This window comes from Hakea prostrata, chromosome 10 (genome assembly GCF_041222555.1).
Source record: "Hakea prostrata isolate BN-2017 chromosome 10, UWA_Hpros_2, whole genome shotgun sequence".
NCBI classification, from domain to species: domain Eukaryota; kingdom Viridiplantae; phylum Streptophyta; class Magnoliopsida; order Proteales; family Proteaceae; genus Hakea; species Hakea prostrata.
The window spans coordinates 5865230-5883257 of record NC_142609.1 but is presented as its reverse complement, the minus strand read 5'-3'; the positions used below and the strand labels follow the sequence as shown (position 1 = coordinate 5883257).

Here is an 18028-nt window from a genome sequence, read left to right as displayed (position 1 = left end):
CGACAGACTTTGAGAGAGATTGAGAGACAGATTCAAAGAGAGTTCGAGAGGGAGAGGGATAGAGCGATAGAGTTTGAGAGAGATTGAAAGAGGTCACGAGAGAAATCAGAATTAAAATTAAGGATAAATTCATAATAATTCATGATACAATGTCCAAATTATCCTTGTAAAAATAACTAACGAAATAACAAATAGTACAACATTATTGGTATTTAGGAAAATTCTAAGGACAGCAAAGGACAGAAAAAGATTTGCAAAAAAAGTAGAGTACGTGTTTTTATTATAGTAGTATGATATGATATGATATATATATATATATATATATATATATATATATATATATATATATATATATATAAAACTAATACAAGCAACAAAGCTGGCAACCAGATTACAAAGTAACCCAAGATCCAGATATCAGCAAGAAACAATGGGTAGTGCTGGGAAGATAGTGTTCGTCACTGGTGCTTCTGGGTTCATCGCCTCATGGCTTGTGAAGCTTCTGCTTGCCAAAGGATACATTGTTAAAGCCTCTGTTCGTGACCCAAGTTAGTATTTCTCTTCTTCTACGTAGCTCTCTCCATTCTTGTTTCAGTTGCCAAGCTTCATATGTATTGTATAGTGGAGATGTTCTGTTATCTCTACTCCATTTTTGAGATTTATTTGGTTACTTGCTACGTACTTCAATCAGTTCTGTTTTGAATTTATAGCATCACAAATTTCGAGGTTTTGCCTCAAATGTTATCTATGACTGTTCCTTCTTGACATTTAAGGTTGTAACAACTAAATTGATAGCTTTGTTGATGAATGCTGAAGCCCTTTATGTTCCTCCTTCATCGAGGGCATTTTTCTTTGTTCACTAAGTTTTCACTCTCTTGACTCAATACTGACTTAATGTAGTCTCATGGGGTCCTGCCTATAAATGGGATTGGTCAAACACAGCTTTGTTTTTATCACATGGATTTATATAATAGCACAGCTTCCAGCTTTGTCACCCTAGAAATTTTAGTATCTAGATATCTTGGAGATTGTTTCCCCTGTTACTTTCTATTGTTGTTGAACATAAAAGCATATAGTTCTCATCTGAGTGCATCAAAGGCATCATATTTCCTCCCAATGCAGATTCAAGATGATAGTCAACTTCTTTTGTTGGTTCCTTTTTCTACATTTGGTGATAGAAAATCGTCACAAATTTCAAACTTCCAGCTCATGTTTAAGGATAACTTACAAATTAAATGTGATCACCTAGTCATATTCTTGCTATTCCATCGTGACCGTTTGGCATCATACTTAATTATGACATTTCACATTTAACTTTAATGTGTAGGCCAAGGAAGCCTGTGTTCTTGTTGTTTGATTTCATTAACTTCAGTTCATATGCCATTGCAGATGATCCAAAGAAGACTGAACATTTATTTGCTCTTGATGGGGCAAAGGAAAGACTTCATTTATTCAAAGCAAGCCTATTGGAAGAAGGATCATTTGATTCTTTAGTGGATGGTTGTGAAGGTGGTTTCCACACAGCATCTCCTGTTTATTTTGCAGACAATCCACAGGTTCATTTCAATTACATCACTCAATAGTTTCAACTGCTAGTTAGCATTTTGTGTCCTTGCTACAAATTGTAAATCACATCCCAGATCTGATCAAATAGGATTAATTGAAATGCTAATTTGTAGAAAATTATCTTCAGTAAATCAACCATTCCTGTATTTTCTGATTTCCTAGATCTTACACCACAGAACTGGACTTCCTCCCTACCCCTCTTCCTCTGTTTGCTTTGCTCTGCACGATTATAAGATTTTTCTCATTTTTAAGGGTCTGGGGTTAAAAATGAAAGCTGGGTACACCTTTTGTACTGGCCCTACTGACATAAGACATTCGACAGGGATAAATGGCTCCATAATTGGTTGTTGATTCTTACTGACATTTTATGTTTCCTTTGTGGTCTCAGGATTTTCCATCATTATAGTTAAATCATTCCCTTTGGAATACTCTTTTCTGTTGTTCACTAGTATAAGTTATATTTTCATATAAACCATTAGTGAGTCTTCTCATAAATGTTCATGTGTGTCTCTATGCATTTCAGGAATTAATTGATCCTGCAGTAAAGGGGACTCTTAATGTTCTTAGATCCTGTACAAAGTCTCCATCTGTTAAAAGAGTTGTTGTCACATCGTCTATTGGTGCAGTTGAATACAATCGAAAACCTCGCTCACCAGATGTTGTTATTGATGAAACTTGGTTCTCAGATCCAGAGTTTTGCGAAGAGACTGGGTTTTGCAAAGAGACTAAGGTGTTTTTATGCAGTGTTATTGAGTTCTTATCGTCTGAGCCCTTTTGGAATTGAACCGTGCTCTATGAATGTCTTACTTTGACCTTACTAGGTTGTGGATTCACTAATTTACTGTCCAGTACATCTAATGAACTTCTTCTGTTATAGATTTGGTACTTACTTTCGAAGACCTTGGCTGAGGAGGCTGCCTGGAAATTTGCAAAGGAGAAAGGGATTGACATGGTTACAATAATTCCATCCGTAGTGATTGGTTCTCTGTTACAACCAACAGTAAACACAAGTACTGGGTTCATTCTGAACTTAGTAAATGGTATGCTTACCTATTATTCAAGTTCCCCCCACCCCCCCTGCTCCAACCCCTATTGAATAAAACTCTTGAAGCAATTCTGAACACCCATTTCTCTGGTCAAACATTAGCATGAATCAAAAAATCAAAAAAATTAATTCAAGGTTCCACACATTTATAAACCATTTCTGAATTCAACGTGTAAGTCATAGGATCTACATTCATAAAAAAGGGCTATGCCCAGTGCAGTGGGCTGCTGCATTGAACAGATTCTGGGGTGGATAGTACTGAAATTTGTAGCACAAGGTTGCTACGGCTTTAACTGATTCCTTGGCACAGAGTTACTGGTCATCTTGGACCTTAAGGTGTACCTTTTTGTCTTCACGTCACCTTGGTTACTCCTTGAAAAATATGATCAGGGTTAATAGTTATTTAGAGAATATGTTTCTTTTGTGTTTTTATAAAGAAAAAGCCTATTTTTCAACCTTGTATTTTATTTTTCTATGTCATTCTTGTGATATATGTTACAGTATTTGAACTGCTGCAGGAGCACAAACATTTCCCAATGAAACATATGGATGGGTTAATGTTAAAGATGTTGCAAATGCACATATTCAGGCACTCGAGATTCCTTCAGCCAGTGGAAGATATCTAGTAGCCTCAAATGTTTCTCATTATTCACAAATTGTGAAGATTTTGCATGAACTTTATCCAACTCTGCAGCTTCCTGAAAAGTAAGTTTTGCAATCCAGATAAGATAAGATGCTGTTTGCAATCCAGATAAGATAAGATGCAGTTTGCAATCCAGATAAGATAAGATGCAGTTTGCAATCCAGATAAGATAAGATGCAGTTTGTGGTTACCTCTGATGATACATAAGATCCCATTTTGCTTTCACCTTTATCAAGTAAACTAGGGTTTCTGTAGTTTTAAATTTTGAACCTGGATATATGAACTAAGATTTGATATTCAACTTCTTTTAGTCACAAACTATATTGATATTTAATTTATAGGACAGGTCTCCCTGTAGGTTCTTTCATGACCATCTTTTTCTGTCAGAAACTAAGAATTGTACTATTTCATCTATTTCATCTATTGATACAATATTTATTTCTTGACTATCGGCAGGTGTGCTGATGACAAGCCTTATGCACCAACCTTCCAATATTCCCAGGAGAAAGCAAAAACCTTGGAGATAAACTTCACCCCTTTGGAGGTAAGCCTGAAGGAAACCATTGAAAGCTTGAAGGAGAAAGGCTTTTTTAGCTCTTGAAGCTCTTTCAGTAGATGTGATGTAATAAGAAACAGGACATGTGGATTCATAGTCTGTTGCTCTAAACTTCAGGCCTTTTTAGTTCTTGAATCTCTTTCAGTAGATGTTGTGTAATAAGAAACAAGACATGTGGATTCATAGTCTGTTGCTCTAAACTTCATCGTCGTAAGTCATTATAAGATGTGAGTCACTATATCACATGAAAATATGTAATGAGAGATGTTCTCTGCTCATTTCTTTATCTTTATGGATATTATAAAGTTTAGGAAGTATGGATGTTGTATAACTCTTTGTGTCACAAGACTTCTCTTTAGGAGGTTCTAACAAAGAGGGTTTTGTTTCATTGAGAAGCCCCACCATTGTGCAGGTAAGTGTTGTTTCAGGAATAGAAAATTAGATGTGCATTGTAAATATATTGCCCAGAGGCTATTTGTCTCTATCTCTGGTTGTTGCTCGACAATTCTAGCAGTGGAAGAGTAAAGGGTAATGGTTCTTGCTTCTGGGAGTAGTTGACTAGATATGTGACAGTAGCAGAGATCTTGGGCAGCCATTAACCTGTATTGTACAAGGCACCCTGATAAATCAATCAAATTATCCGTTTGGGAAATTATTTATATACTTCATTGTTCCCTTGTAAGCACAATGAGATTTGTGGTTTTGGACTTGGGGTTTTGGGTTAGAACTTGTAACACCTTTTTTGGGAGTTTTTAGCTAATATATGGTGAAAACTTCTTCATGACTTTCGTATTGGTATGTGAACCATGTCAAATTTAGCGTCCGTCATTGATTTGTTTTCATTTTTATTCGTTAATCTTAGGGTGTTCATTTTAACATAATCCAAAGCTTAACCCATTTATAGGATAATGAGAAACACAAGTCCAAAAGAAACACTTGACTTGTAATAGCCAAACCCCCCCCTCCCCCAGTGACCAAACAATCTTTGTGGTAGTCTTTAATCTTTATTCCTAAGTACCAAACACATCAATATGGCAGTTGTGCTAGTTAATGGTAGCTATTAGTGCTCCTCCTTGCAAATTGCAGCAATGATGGTCATGAGATCCCGGGGGGCGCACATCTACCATCAACAAGGTTAAGCATGACTTCTGCTCCATATAGTGCCTTCGTGCTAAAGTTAGCCAATGCCTAAGCAACACTATAGTAGTGATGGACTTCATTTGTAAATAAGCCATGTCCTTCCCAATATGGATACAGGGTCCTGCATTGAATGACACGAACTTGAACTGGTCATGTGCTATGTAACTCTTGTCGACTGGTAACAACCACACTTCCGGCCATAATTCCATGCAATCTTCCCCCTAAGTCTGCTCCATCCTCCCCACAGAGTATGCTCAAAAAAATATCTTTGAATGTTTGAGTAAGAATGTGCTGTCTAGTAGCACGTTGTTAGTAACCACATACTTTACGTTATGTGGCACCAGCGGGTACAACCAAAGTGTTTATTACAATGCTACTTTCGAATAGACTAGTCGCTCTAACTCATCGAAGAGTAACAACTCCTTCAACCATTTTGAGGTGTCATCATCATGTGTCTCCATTAGAACTATGCAAGTATCATGCAAGATCTTCTCTTTCACTTTTGGGTAAAACGTTAGCAACCAGAAGAGCCATGTCAATGCTAGTGATGATGTGTCTCATCCATTGAGGATGAAGTTGACTATCATGTGTTGGAGGGAGGTGTCCGGACACCCCCGCGGGGGCGGTTTGAGCTGACCAGGCTGTGGGCCCCTAAATTTTTTTTTTTTTTTTTGTGTTCAACCTCTGGGTCGGAACAATAGGTCATCTTAAGTAGGCTTTGGTTTCTTTTATCCATGACCTCAACAGTAGGCACGTTCCCCTAGGATCCTCAACCCTAAGATTCTTGCTGCAGCTCTAGCTTACCTATCCGGGTGTCATCTAATGGGCACTTCTTTAAATGGTCGTAGTTGTCCATCACCCCCGGGTACAACCCATCAAGGGCCACACTCTGGGCCCGTAACGGACGCAAGATTATGAGAAACCACCATAAATAACGAGCAGCAATGGCAACTAAGAACATTATAGCCACTGTTATCTCCATCTTGCTCAGAAGGAGTGGATCCCAAACCACCAAAACTCAGCTTCGACTGCTGGGCCTAACAAATATAACTTAAGATCTTTAAATTTGAGAAGAAAGCATCTTCTTCAGCTAAGATTCTTCTTAAGTAGATCGATCACTTTTCCAACAAAAATGGCTCGGGTTCACTGAAAACTACATTGGCTGACTAACGCGTATACTATTACGTTCTATTATAAAACACGAGGGATTTGAGATTTTCCACTTACGATTTTGAAAGATTGTAATAACATTTCTAAAAACACGACATCTCTTGGGTCCTCACCTTCTTCTTCTTCCTTACTTTCTTTCTCTTGTTCAAGTCTTCATGTCCGCCTCCATTTATAATTGAAGTTCTTTAACTTGTTTTCTCTGTCTCTGTCTCTGTCTCTCTTTCTCTTTCTTTTGTTTATTTATTTATCTTTTATTTTATTTTATTTTATTTTTTCCTTCTGTCGAAAAAGAATTAAATGATTAGGGAAGTCTCTTCTTTGAGTTCTTTCTCTCTTCCCCCAAAACAAAGGATGGTCAGTCAATTCAAAGGGCTCTCTTTTTGAGGTTGTTCAGAAGTTGGTATGCTTAAGGATACGTCACTGCGTACGTATACTACTGATTTTTTCCTTCTCTGACCATTTATTTTGTTCAATATAAGCGACAAAGCTCGCAACAAGATTACAAAGTAGAGCTAACCCAAGATCTCAGAAACAATGAGCTCTGGTGGGAAGACCGTGTTCGTCACTGGTGCTTCTGGGTACATCGCCTCATGGCTGGTGAAGCTTCTGCTTGCCAAAGGATACATTGTTAAAGCCTCTGTTCGAGACCCAAGTTAGTTTTTCTCTTCTTCCATGTGTGATGTGGCTCTCTGTATTCTTATTTCTGTTACCAAGCTTCATAGTTATAGTATAGTGGAGATGCTCTGCTGTCTCTACTCCAATTTTTGAGATTTATTAGGTTACTTGCTACATACTTTGATCAGTTCTATTTCGATTCTGTTTTGATTCTTTTAAATCATGGCATCACCCATTTCGATGTTTTGCCTCAAATGTCATCTGTGACGTTCCTCCTTAGACATTTAATGTTGCAACTTCTAGATTGATAGTTTTGTTGATGAATGCGGAAGCCCTTTATGTTCCTCCGTAGTGGACTCTTTTTCTTTGTTCTCTAAGTTTTCACTCTCTTGACTCAATCCTGAATCATTGTCGTCTGGGTCCTGCCCACAATTGGGTTTGGTTAACCATAATTTTGTTTTTATCACATGGGTTTGTTCCAGCTTTCTAACCCTAGAAATTTCAGTATCTATATATCTTGGAAATTGTTTCCTCTGTTACTTTCTCTTGTTGATGAACCTAAATCATATTATTCTCATCCGAGTGCATCGAAGGCATCATATTTCCTCTCAGATCAAATTCAAGATGATAGTCAACTTCTTTCATTGGGTCTTTTTCCTGCATTTGGTGATAGAAAATCCTCATAAAGTTCGTACTTCCAGGTCATCTTTAAGGATGACACACAAAATTCTTGCTATTCCATCGTGACTGTTTGGCATCACACTTATGATATTGTACGTTTGACTTTTGTGTAGGCCAAGGAAGCCTGTGTTCTTGTTGTTTTAATTCGTTAACTCTATTGCAGATGATCCAAAGAAAACTGAACATTTGTTTGCTCTTGATGGGGCTAAGGAAAGACTTCAATTATTCAAAGGAAACATATTGGAAGAAGGATCATTTGATTCTTTAGTTGATGGTTGTGAAGGTGTTTTCCACACAGCATCTCCTGTTGATTTTACAACCAAGGATCCACAGGTTCATTTCAATTAGGTCATTCATATAGTTTCAACTGTTACTTAGCATTTTGTAACTTTGCCTTGCTACAAATTGTACATCACATCCCAGATTTGATGAAATAGGTGAATTGAAATGGTAATTTGTACAAAAATTATCTTCAACCATTCCTGTATTTTCTGATTGCCCCCTAGATCTTATGCGACTGAGCTGGACTTCCTTCCCACCCCCTTGATCTGTTGGCTTAGCTCTGCATGATTGTAAGATTCTTCTCATTTTTAATGGTCTGAGGTTGGTGTATATACTGCTTTTAATTGGTCTTCATATATCTTAGAATTAATAAATCTTGTAGTCGAGACATTGCACTATAATTTGGCCCAAGCAACATTTGGGAAGAAAAGCGAAGCATGGGATCTGGAATCATGTGTGATTAAACAACATCCATATTTGCTGCAATCCTGAAAATAGAAACACTTCATTTAATTACTAAAGTAGGAACCATGCAAATGTATTGGAAAATTTGATGCTCTTACAATATTGTCCTGTTAGTTTGAATGAGTGACACTGCATAGAGGGAGTATTCATTTCTGTTGTAGGATTTTTATTGGAACTAATGAACTGGAGGACATTCAATTACTGTTAATCCACACATACAGTTTCCTTATCTAGATAAGCATGATGCCATTTGAAAATTGTGCTTTCAATTTGTGCTACTTATAGTAGTGCTTATGCATTACCTTACACAGCAAATGATAACTGATTTCACCATTTGGATAGAGGTATATGGTTGAAACCTGCCTTATAGGAGGAAAGGATAACAAAGTTTTGTGCCAGAAACTCAGATGCTGTGTCAGTGCTAGCGTTAAAAAAAAATCATCAATGAGATGGGGCAATTTGAGCTTATTGATTGGATCAAAGTATTCCTGGTTGAACTTCCTGTACCTAAACCCATAGTGTGAATGACAAGATGGGAATAGATGTTTGAATTGTCCATGAACGTTTTGCATAGGCTATTTAGGCCTTTTGAATGCTTCTTGGCATGTCTATGTTTTTCCTCACTCCATAATTGGTCATTGATTCTTCTGACATTTATGTTTGACTTTTGTAGTCTCAGGATTTTACATCGTATATACTTAAATCATTCCCTTAGGAATAATCTCTTCTGTTGTTCACAAATATAAATTCTATTTTCATATATACCATTAGTGATTCTTCTTACACATGTTCATTCTATGTTTCTCTATGAATTTCAGGAATTAATTGATCCTGCAGTAAATGGGACTCTTAATATTCTTAGATCCTGTGTAAAGGCTCCGTCTGTTAAAAGAGTTGTTGTCACATCATCTGTTGCTGCCATGTCATCCAATGGAAAACCTCGATCGCCAGATCTTGTTATTGATGAAACTTCATTCTCAGATCCAGAAATCTGCAAAGAGAGTAAGGTGTGTATATGCATGGTTATGCATTTTTTTTATTCTCTAAGTGCTGGAGCCCTTCAGGAGTCCGACAGGTTTCTATGAATGTCTTACTTTGAGTCTTGTACTACGTTATGGGTTTACTAGCTCACTGGTCCAGTATATCTGATGAACTTCTTGTTCCGTTATAGAGATGGTATGCACTTTCAAAGACCTTGGCTGAGGAGGCTGCCTGGAAATTTGCAAAAGAGAAAGGGATAGACATGGTTACGATAAATCCAGGCATGGTGATTGGTCCCCTTTTACAGCCCACACTAAACACAACTAGTGGGTTACTTCTGAACTTAGTAAATGGTATGCTCACCTCACCTATTACTTAAGTTTCCCCCCACCCTTTCAATCCCCCTTGAGTAAAACAATTGAAGCAATTCTGAACCCCCATTTCTCTGGTCAAACATTCATGAAATAAAAGATCAAAAAAATCAATATGAGGTTCCGTAAATTTATGAACCCTTTCTGGGTAGTTCTAAGACATGTTGTCTTGGCATCACCTTGGCAACTTCGTGACAAAATGTGATTAGGGTTAATAATTATTTAAGGGAATATGTTTCTTATGTGTTTTTAGAAAGAAAAGAAAGCCTATTTTTCAACCTTGTATTTTATTTTTCTATCTAATTCTTATGATGTATGTTATAATATTTGAACTGCTGCAGGGGCAGACACATTTCCCAATGAAGCATATGGATGGGTTAATATTAGAGATGTTGCAAATGCACATATTCAGGCATTTGAGATCCCCTCAGCCAATGGAAGATATGGATTAGCTTCAAGAGTTGCTCATTATTCACAAATTGTGAAAATTTTGCATGAACTTTATCCAACTCTGCACCTTCCTGAAAAGTAAGTTTTGCAATCCAGATAAAATAAGATGTAGTTTATGGTTACCTTTGATGATACATTAGTTCCCATTTTGCTTACACCTTTATCAAGTAGACTAGGGTTTGTGTAGTTTTACATTTTGAACTTGGACATATGAACTAAAATTTGATATTCGACTTCTGGTCACAAACTATCTTGATATTTCAACATAATTTGTAGTTCATGTCTGCTTGTAGGTTCTTTCATGACCTTTTAGTCACAAACTAAGATTTGTACTGTTTCATCTGTTGAGAAGATACAATATTTATTTCTTAATTATTGGCAGGTGTGCTGATGACAAGCCTTATGCGTCAACCTTCCAATTGTCCCAGGAGAAAGCAAAAACCTTGGGGATAAACTTCATCTCGTTGGAGGTGAGCCTGAAGGAAACCGTTGAAAGCTTCAAGGAGAATGGCTTCTTTAGTTCTTGAAGCTCTTTTGATGGATGTGATGTAAATGAAAAAAAGAAAAAAAAGAAAAGAAAAAGACAAGTGAGTCGATTTCACGAAATCTGTTGCTTTAAACTTCATCTTAAGTCGTTATAGGATGTGAACACTGTATCATATGATTGTTTGTAATAAAAATGTTCAGAGAATATTCTCTTCTCATTCTTTACGGATATTCTAAAGTTTAAGAAGTCTGGATGTTGTATAACATCCTGTTTCATAGGCCTTCTCTTTATGTGGTTCTAACAAAGAGGGTTTTGTTTGTTTAAGAAGCCTGCATTGTGCAGGTAGGTGCTGTTTCTGTATTAGAAAACTAGATGTGCATTGTAAATTTACCGCTCGGAGGCTATTCGTCTGTGTCTCTGGTTGCTCAACAATTCTCGCAGTTAAGAGCAAAGGATAATGGTTCTTACTTCTTGGAGTGGCTAACTAGATAAGGGTCTCCTTCTACATAAGAGATATTGACTTAAAATGGATAAGGTAGGGGTCTTCCTGGATCAATGGGTAGGTCTATATTTACCTGTTGAGAAGCTTTTACAAACTTAGTTTACCTTGTTGAAGGCCTGTCTCTTTATTTCTTGGGACCAGTTCTATATTTCTATACTATTATTATTGATTTACTGTTTCTGTTATCAGTATGTATTTTTTTCTAGTCCTTTTTGTAGCTAACTTGTTCCAATCTCAGAATCAATTTGTCTGAAGAAACCAAAAGATAATATATCCTTTTAGACAGTTTAAAACCTCTTTACTGATATAGCATGAAGAAAAGATAAATTCCTTAACCTGCAACAAGAGACCATACCAATAAAAGAATCTCAGTCATTTAGTTTCTCAACCCCTTCAAACTCAACCAGACACTAGTTTTACAATGATGAAGATGATATTGAGAGCTATGAGGGGAAGTCTCAAGAACTGGGTTGCATATACTAATCCTATAAGCTGTCCCTTTAGTGTCTTTGTTCTGACTCCTGAGACTTCCAAGAAGCCCCATCCTCTGGGAGCAAGAAACCGTTCCTCATTCAGTATTGCCAATGCATTTGCAAGAAGAAGAAGGCCTTCCACCAGCGTCCACAAGCCCATATCCTGCATAACAGAAGATTCACTACCGATGTAAGGACAATGTCTATGAAACCATAAGAAATCAATCTGATACCAGCCTTTTCTTCTGGCTGTTGGCCAATGCATTAGAAGGGAATCAAATGATAAATTTATATACTTAAAAGACTATGAAATCACTGCTACAAACTCCCTCTAACACAAGGGTACCCAACATCAAACTTGAAACAATCTGAGACTAGCTATGATTGAATAAAGATAAATTTTCTACATGTAGATGTTAGAAGCACAGTATATTTTTCTTTTAAGTTAGGAAGCCTATGATAAGGATCATGGTTGGCTTAGTTCCATTTCCATTCAGGATCTGCATCTAGTGAACAAAATTATAATATATCTTGTATCTAGAGCTGCAAGTGGTGCCACTCATGCTGTAGAAAATTGTGTTAGTCATCCTTCTAGGACAGTTGAATTGGCTGAACCCCTGAATTGACTGGCTGGGGCTTATTTGATAGAAGAGAGCATGGTCTGTCTCAGGTATCTCCTATAAGTTTTTGGTTTAATGATAATGTGAGGAAGAAGAAAGAAAATGTAACATACAGGAGGGGAAGAAAAGTGAAGTTGAAGAAAATGAATTACAATTTCAAATAGACACCTGGAGGTACAAGATAAATTTTCTCTAGGAGAGTCACATACAAATGAATTTCCTAACAGAACATTCTAGGTGAGGGCACCAAGCAGGTAGGTAAGATTAGCCAAACACATATCACCTGCCGGTTTAGACCAGCTTCCTTTACCAACTCTTCACCTCCTTTGATGCCAAGAACTAGAAAAATTTTTTTCAAAGAACATGCTCTTATGTTTTTCATATGAAACTGTCATTAGCTCTGAAAATGATTAACTGAATACCACAAGGGATTGTTTGATGGAAAACTATTCAGTTTAGACAAAATAACAATGTTATGACAGTGGAATTTGTAGGCAATTAACTATACTACACCCACAGACACATACTTCAAGTTAGGAACTCAAGAAAAACTTTCAAATGAAGAACAGACCAATGTTATGACAGTGGAATGTAGATGATTTCAACATAAGCTCCTCTCAGGCACCATTAGGTCTGTTTTTGGTCCAACAGACCTAATGATCCCAGAGGGACATAGAAAACCATCATGGACCTGCTTAGCTACTGGGTTTATAACTATGGTAGCATTGAGAAATATTCTAAAAAAATGAGGAGGAAATAAATAAAACACAGAACATGCTAATTCTGCCTCAGCATGAGGAGGAAATAAATAAAACACAGATCCTGCATTACAGAAAATAACTTATAAAAAGAATGGATTTAGGCGTTAAAAGATGAAATGCTTCATCAGAATAAAATTAATTTCGAACAGAAGCTCGAACCACCAAAACAGACATAAAAAACAAAGGCAGACTACAGTCCACAAAGCCCGTAGAGAGATCAATACCACACTGAAAACATACTTGTCAGAAACAAATTCTCAGTGACCATAATAAAAAGAAAAGAATTTGGATTGAAACTAAATAGGCCAGGCATTTTGAGAGATAACCATTACTCATCAGCTTCATAGAAAGAAATATGTATTAACAATCAAAGTAGACCTGCATTTTGCTTTTTTTTAAACCAAACAAAACAAAGCATCGCAGAGATCGAGTGATCCAGAGAGAAAAGTACCTGAAACTTTGAATCAACAGATCAACACGATTTTAATCCAAGAAACTAAACCCAGAAACTCAGGCAACCATTAACAGAAGAATGTGATCTAGAGATCGGAGCAGTTGCTCCACAAGGACTCTTAGCACGTTTTCAAAAAAGGGCTCAATAATGTGGAGACACAAGGCACAGCAAAATATATATAAGTTTTGGGTAGCCTTGTAGAGCCGACTGAGGACCCACTGGTTTCAAATTGACAAACACAACCAAGCGTCTGGATCATCTCAACGCTTTTTTTTAGCACACGTTGTGTGTGGGGTCTACCTTTAAGTATAATATTTTTTTTCCCAAAGATGGGACCATCACTGAGTCTCACGTGGGCCCCACACAAAATGTTGAGTACAAAAGTGTCAGTGTGTCACGAGAGCATTACGGGAGGTGATCCAAACTCTTCAAGTTGTCTATCAACCCCAAAAGACTAAAAAAACTAGATCTTTGAATGGATAGTTGAAATCTTCGTATTTGTTTAAGAATTTTCAAAATAAAAATTCTTTTTACTAGAATATATCTCTATGCGTTTAACATGTAATGGATTCAGATTCGGATAATTGATATTTGGATCAAATAATATTTAGTTAAAATTCAATCCGATTAGAGTAAAATGCTTTCTTTTTTATTTTAAAAAAATATGGTATGTATGTTCACATTTCAAATGGTGTCTCACGAGGTGACATTTTGACACTTAACTTTGAACCGATTCTTAGTTGATAGGTTGAACTCACCCTAAACTACGGAAAAACATTAGATTAAATAATTTGCTTTCCTCTAAAAGAGCTGATAATTGAATTTTGAATCAATAATTACCAACTGAAAAATATAAAGAATGACAACCAGTAATCAGTAATTGGATACTTTATCAGGGTGGAATTTGATTTTTTCCTGTAAATATTCACCCGACGTTATATTAGAGTTAGATAGTTGTTTTACTTATCAAATTTGGATATAGGTAATAGCGTAATTGAGCCGAATCCGATCCGTTTATAGTTCTAGGGAAAACACTAAACTACTAAAAAGTATGCCAATCCAATACCCTCCCAAGTTGATTTTATGCTCTCAAAATGATTTGGTCTAGTCCAGTCCAAATACTGAAACGATGCAAGAAAGTGAGATCAACCTTCTATGTGAACTTGGTTACTCTATCCCAAAGGAGTCCAAATCCTCTACTTCCATTGCCCCTATGCCTTAAATATTTTTCTCTCACAGCTTACCTGATATAGGTAAATTAAAAAGTAATATATTTCTTTTTTGTCAAAAGATGAAAAAAGATTGTCTGTTAAGGTGGCAAGAGAAAAATTTTGAAGGCATGAAAATAGTGGGGATGGAGGATATGTTTCCCTCACAAAGAGGGGAACTTGACCGTGTCTTGAATTAGGAAAACATCCTCTGTTGTTCACATCTCTTTGCTGTGCACAACAGTGCACATATATATCAAATGATTGGCTGAGAAAACAAAGTAAATACAAGACTATTGAAGATTTTTAAAATTTAAAATTGAGCTTTTAATCACAACTAATCATTTAGTATATATGTGCACTGCTGTGCACAATAGAGAGATGTGCACAACCGATGAGTTTTTCCCATCTCGAACTACGTAGCTCTCTCAAAAAGGCACGACAAATAAGAGGGTTGAGGTTTCACATGATAGAGAAAATCAAGATGAACTTTGATCACTAGAGATACAGACGATAAAGAATTGAACAAGCCCTATTGTTGGGGTTCAAGAAGCAAAATGGAAGAGCCCTATTATAGAATAAGAGGGTTTTAGCAAGATTCTTATGTTTAGGATACCAAATTCTGTGAATACCTCTCTTTAAAATTGTTTCACTTAAACCCAACGTTCAGCTTTTGATCCAAAACGAGAGAGTCAAAAGTGTTTCTTAAAGCAAAAATTCTCATAAATTTCAATTTGTGTTGCACAAATTTTATGAAACAATTTTTTGCCAATTTCTTTATTTCTCGAAACAAGAAATGGCAAAAACTGTTTTTCAATAAGTTATCAAATAGATCGCAAACAGATCCCAAGTTTGTTTCCAACTACACACCTGGATTGAATCAAAATTTTGAAATTTTCTTTTGGTTGAAAATTTTGAAAAAATTTAATTTAACTACAATGAGTCATGCAAATCTGGCTTTATTTTCATCACAACTCACAAGGACCACAACCCAAACAAAGCACCCTCTTATTATTGAGGAAGTTGAACTATTTCTGCTTTATAGAGCTATACAAAGAGTCTTAAGCATAGGCATTTGGGTTCTCCAAGAGGTAAGCTTCCACAAGTTTGGAGACCCCTATTGCCATATCCTTTCCAATCTTGACTTCTTCTTCTTTCACTTCCGAATCATCATTAGTATGGAATTCTGTTATAACCTTACAAATGGATCCACCATTTGGAGAGGCTTCAAACTTAACTGTTTGAACAACTTTGGTGATCTTGTCCCCAATTACACCACCTTCGATCAGAGCAACTTTGCACACAAAATTCTCCTTGTCAAGTTCTTCAATCCGGTGCTTGATGTATTTGAAAGGACCATCTGCATATGTTAGACAAAGAAAACGAAGTGTCGTCATTTCCAAAGTAATGAGTTGCCTTTGAAAAGTAGGATGTAATTCTTATTCCTTTTCATCCATTGTCAAAAAAGGACAACTAGAAAAAGTCATTATTTGACAAACAAACATTTTTTTTTCCTTCTTATCATTAAGCATAAAATGTTCTTAAATCTTAATTCACAGATTTATATTCTTTAAAGCATTCAATTAAGCACCTAAGATCCTCAAAAGTGGAAAAAATTCAAAAAACTGAAACGTAATCTGGGCAAACCTTCAGTTAAGTTGATCTGTTCAATGGATCCAGGTCCTCCATCACCTTGAACTTCAATACTTTTGATCTTGTCTGGAAGGAGCTTGGGAAGTAAGTTGTGTGAATCAAGGACACCAGCCTTGAAGATCCTATCAGGAGCAATTGGGCCACTGATCTCCTCACTAAAGGTGGTGACACCCATTATTTTTCTGAACCAAGATAGTGATGGTATGAAATATGAACAGGAAGAGAAGAAAGAGGGTATTGATATAAGCTTTGATAGCTAGGGAACTTGGGTTGGAGATAACAGAAGAGAAAGGAACCGGTATTTATAGAAAGATTTAAGATGTCAAGATAGCCATCAAGTCATTGTCATTTGGACCTGTTTAAATTTGACTTGGAACTCTTACATATAATAATGTCATACTCTTTGTATATGTATATAAAACCTTCGATATTTCACGCATCTATTGATATTTGAAACTTCTTGGTCCATTTGAGAAAGAGTTTGAAAAATCTAATTGGGGTTGGAGTGATATTCTCGTGTATATCCATGCGTTTATATTTAGATGATCCATCCAAAATACCCATTCGAAAAACATTAATAGATCAAGGATCAAATATCTATGGACTCCAATCTGTATAGATTCTCATACATGTACTCTCCTATTTGCCATAGATATAATAGTCACTCTTCTCAGTAAAATCCATCATCTACTAATGGTTCGAGTTTGCGACTCTCTATTGATGGAAAATTATACTCACAACAGCAAATCTATTTGTTTCTTTCACTTGGATGAGTTGATGGATGTACCTGTGTAATGGTCATCTCATACTAAAAATAAAGTTGTTAACTTTAAACTTTACTTTCCCTGAAAGAAAAGTTTATTTGAACTTTGGAATCAAAGACAGCAATGAGACACAAGAATTTCTCAATAAATACCTTATTATGGCCGCCTCATGATTTTTTTCCTATCGTTCAACTATGTTGAACATAAGTTATTCAAAAAGAGAAAGAGGCACTTATATTTTCTAGAAGCAGATTTTAGTCAAAGTTTGCTTAATTGTGAATGTAAGAATATAATATCATGTCATCCATCGGATAACAGGATTGGTTTTTTTTTTTTTTTTCGGATGAAAAAAGAGTAGATGTAGTAATGGCGATTTTGCCCCCCGGCCGGCTAACACAATTTTTGGATTTTCGAGATTGATCTATGCAAGCATTGTCCCAGTTAACATAGCTCCATCGAGGCCTAGGATAGTCCGTAAAAGCTGGTAACAACCCGATGCTTAGGTGAAAGAGCACACAACTGCCCACAATACAAGAAACAATGCAAGAAACAGAGGAGCAAAAGGATTTGAACCTAAGAGGTGCGGACTACCAAACCGCATGGGAGTGGTCCTCCCCTGGTGTTGATAATAGGAACATAACCAACACCTATGATGTTAGATCAGTCGGCAAAAATCAATGCTTCATAGTATTGAGGTGAAGAATCTAATCTCCTCGAGATTAAGAGCAAGATCCCAAAGTGCATATATATATAATAATTATATCTATCTAATATAAACCTACTAGTTCTAAAAAAAAATATAGTTACTATTTCCACTATTAATTGGAGGAGTTGTTTCACCTAGTAAAGGAAACCCTGATCCTCTCTTCCTTCTGCTCCTCTATTTTAATGAACAGTTAATTAATCCTTATGCATTATCACTCTTTCATAAAGGCTAATTCCAATCTTGTGAAGTTACAACCAGACTGACATTAGAGATCAACCCAGTCAAATGAAGCTTAAATCCCTCTGTTAACCTGGAATTCACATATTCGTTTATAAATGACAAAAATGATCTCATTAAATACTATGGAACTCAGTGAACAACTCGTTCTTCTGTTTTGCTTTTGTTCTCTTTTCATGTCACACAATTTGCATCTGC

At 36.3% G+C, this 18028-nt stretch overlaps 4 protein-coding genes across 4 annotated transcripts; 2 read left to right on the top strand and 2 right to left on the bottom strand.

Annotated features, from left to right (window-relative positions):
• Positions 1 to 430: 430 nt before the first annotated feature.
• On the top strand, positions 431 to 4762 carry LOC149001696 (phenylacetaldehyde reductase-like). Its single transcript, XM_089137150.1, has 7 exons — positions 431 to 548; positions 1070 to 1211; positions 1328 to 1556; positions 2090 to 2296; positions 2444 to 2606; positions 3130 to 3316; positions 3711 to 4762. The coding sequence occupies exons 1-7, from the start codon at positions 431 to 433 to the stop codon at positions 3853 to 3855; spliced, it is 1191 nt and encodes a 396-aa protein (XP_088993276.1). The 3' UTR covers positions 3856 to 4762.
• Positions 4763 to 5976: 1214 nt separating this feature from the next.
• On the top strand, positions 5977 to 11105 carry LOC149001695 (phenylacetaldehyde reductase-like). Its single transcript, XM_089136295.1, has 6 exons — positions 5977 to 6772; positions 7580 to 7749; positions 8982 to 9170; positions 9335 to 9497; positions 9857 to 10043; positions 10348 to 11105. Exons 1-6 carry the CDS (start codon positions 6655 to 6657, stop codon positions 10490 to 10492), a joined length of 972 nt encoding a protein of 323 aa, XP_088992421.1. The 5' UTR covers positions 5977 to 6654; the 3' UTR covers positions 10493 to 11105.
• Positions 11106 to 11353: 248 nt separating this feature from the next.
• LOC149001694 (uncharacterized) lies at positions 11354 to 11587 on the bottom strand. Its single transcript, XM_089136296.1, has one exon. The coding sequence runs from the start codon at positions 11585 to 11587 to the stop codon at positions 11354 to 11356; it is 234 nt and encodes a 77-aa protein (XP_088992422.1).
• Positions 11588 to 15419: 3832 nt separating this feature from the next.
• Positions 15420 to 16377, bottom strand: LOC149001693 (major strawberry allergen Fra a 1.07-like). Its single transcript, XM_089137777.1, has 2 exons — positions 16118 to 16377; positions 15420 to 15830 (listed from the first exon to the last, which is right to left on the bottom strand). The coding sequence occupies exons 1-2, from the start codon at positions 16296 to 16298 to the stop codon at positions 15532 to 15534; spliced, it is 480 nt and encodes a 159-aa protein (XP_088993903.1). The 5' UTR covers positions 16299 to 16377; the 3' UTR covers positions 15420 to 15531.
• Between the last annotated feature and the right edge of the window lie 1651 nt (positions 16378 to 18028).

Coding starts and splice junctions, on each gene's coding strand:
- LOC149001694 (XM_089136296.1), bottom strand. CDS start 11,587: ATGGGCTTGTGGACGCTGGTGGAAGGCCTTCTTCTTCTTGCAAATGCA.
- LOC149001695 (XM_089136295.1), top strand. CDS start 6,655: ATGAGCTCTGGTGGGAAGACCGTGTTCGTCACTGGTGCTTCTGGGTAC. Junction 7,750..8,981: donor TTACAACCAAGGATCCACAG/GTTCATTTCAAT, acceptor TATGAATTTCAG/GAATTAATTGATCCTGCAGT. Junction 9,498..9,856: donor ACTTCTGAACTTAGTAAATG/GTATGCTCACCT, acceptor GAACTGCTGCAG/GGGCAGACACATTTCCCAAT.
- LOC149001696 (XM_089137150.1), top strand. CDS start 431: ATGGGTAGTGCTGGGAAGATAGTGTTCGTCACTGGTGCTTCTGGGTTC. Junction 1,557..2,089: donor ATTTTGCAGACAATCCACAG/GTTCATTTCAAT, acceptor TATGCATTTCAG/GAATTAATTGATCCTGCAGT. Junction 3,317..3,710: donor ACTCTGCAGCTTCCTGAAAA/GTAAGTTTTGCA, acceptor GACTATCGGCAG/GTGTGCTGATGACAAGCCTT.
- LOC149001693 (XM_089137777.1), bottom strand. CDS start 16,298: ATGGGTGTCACCACCTTTAGTGAGGAGATCAGTGGCCCAATTGCTCCT. Junction 15,831..16,117: donor ACAGATCAACTTAACTGAAG/GTTTGCCCAGAT, acceptor TAACATATGCAG/ATGGTCCTTTCAAATACATC.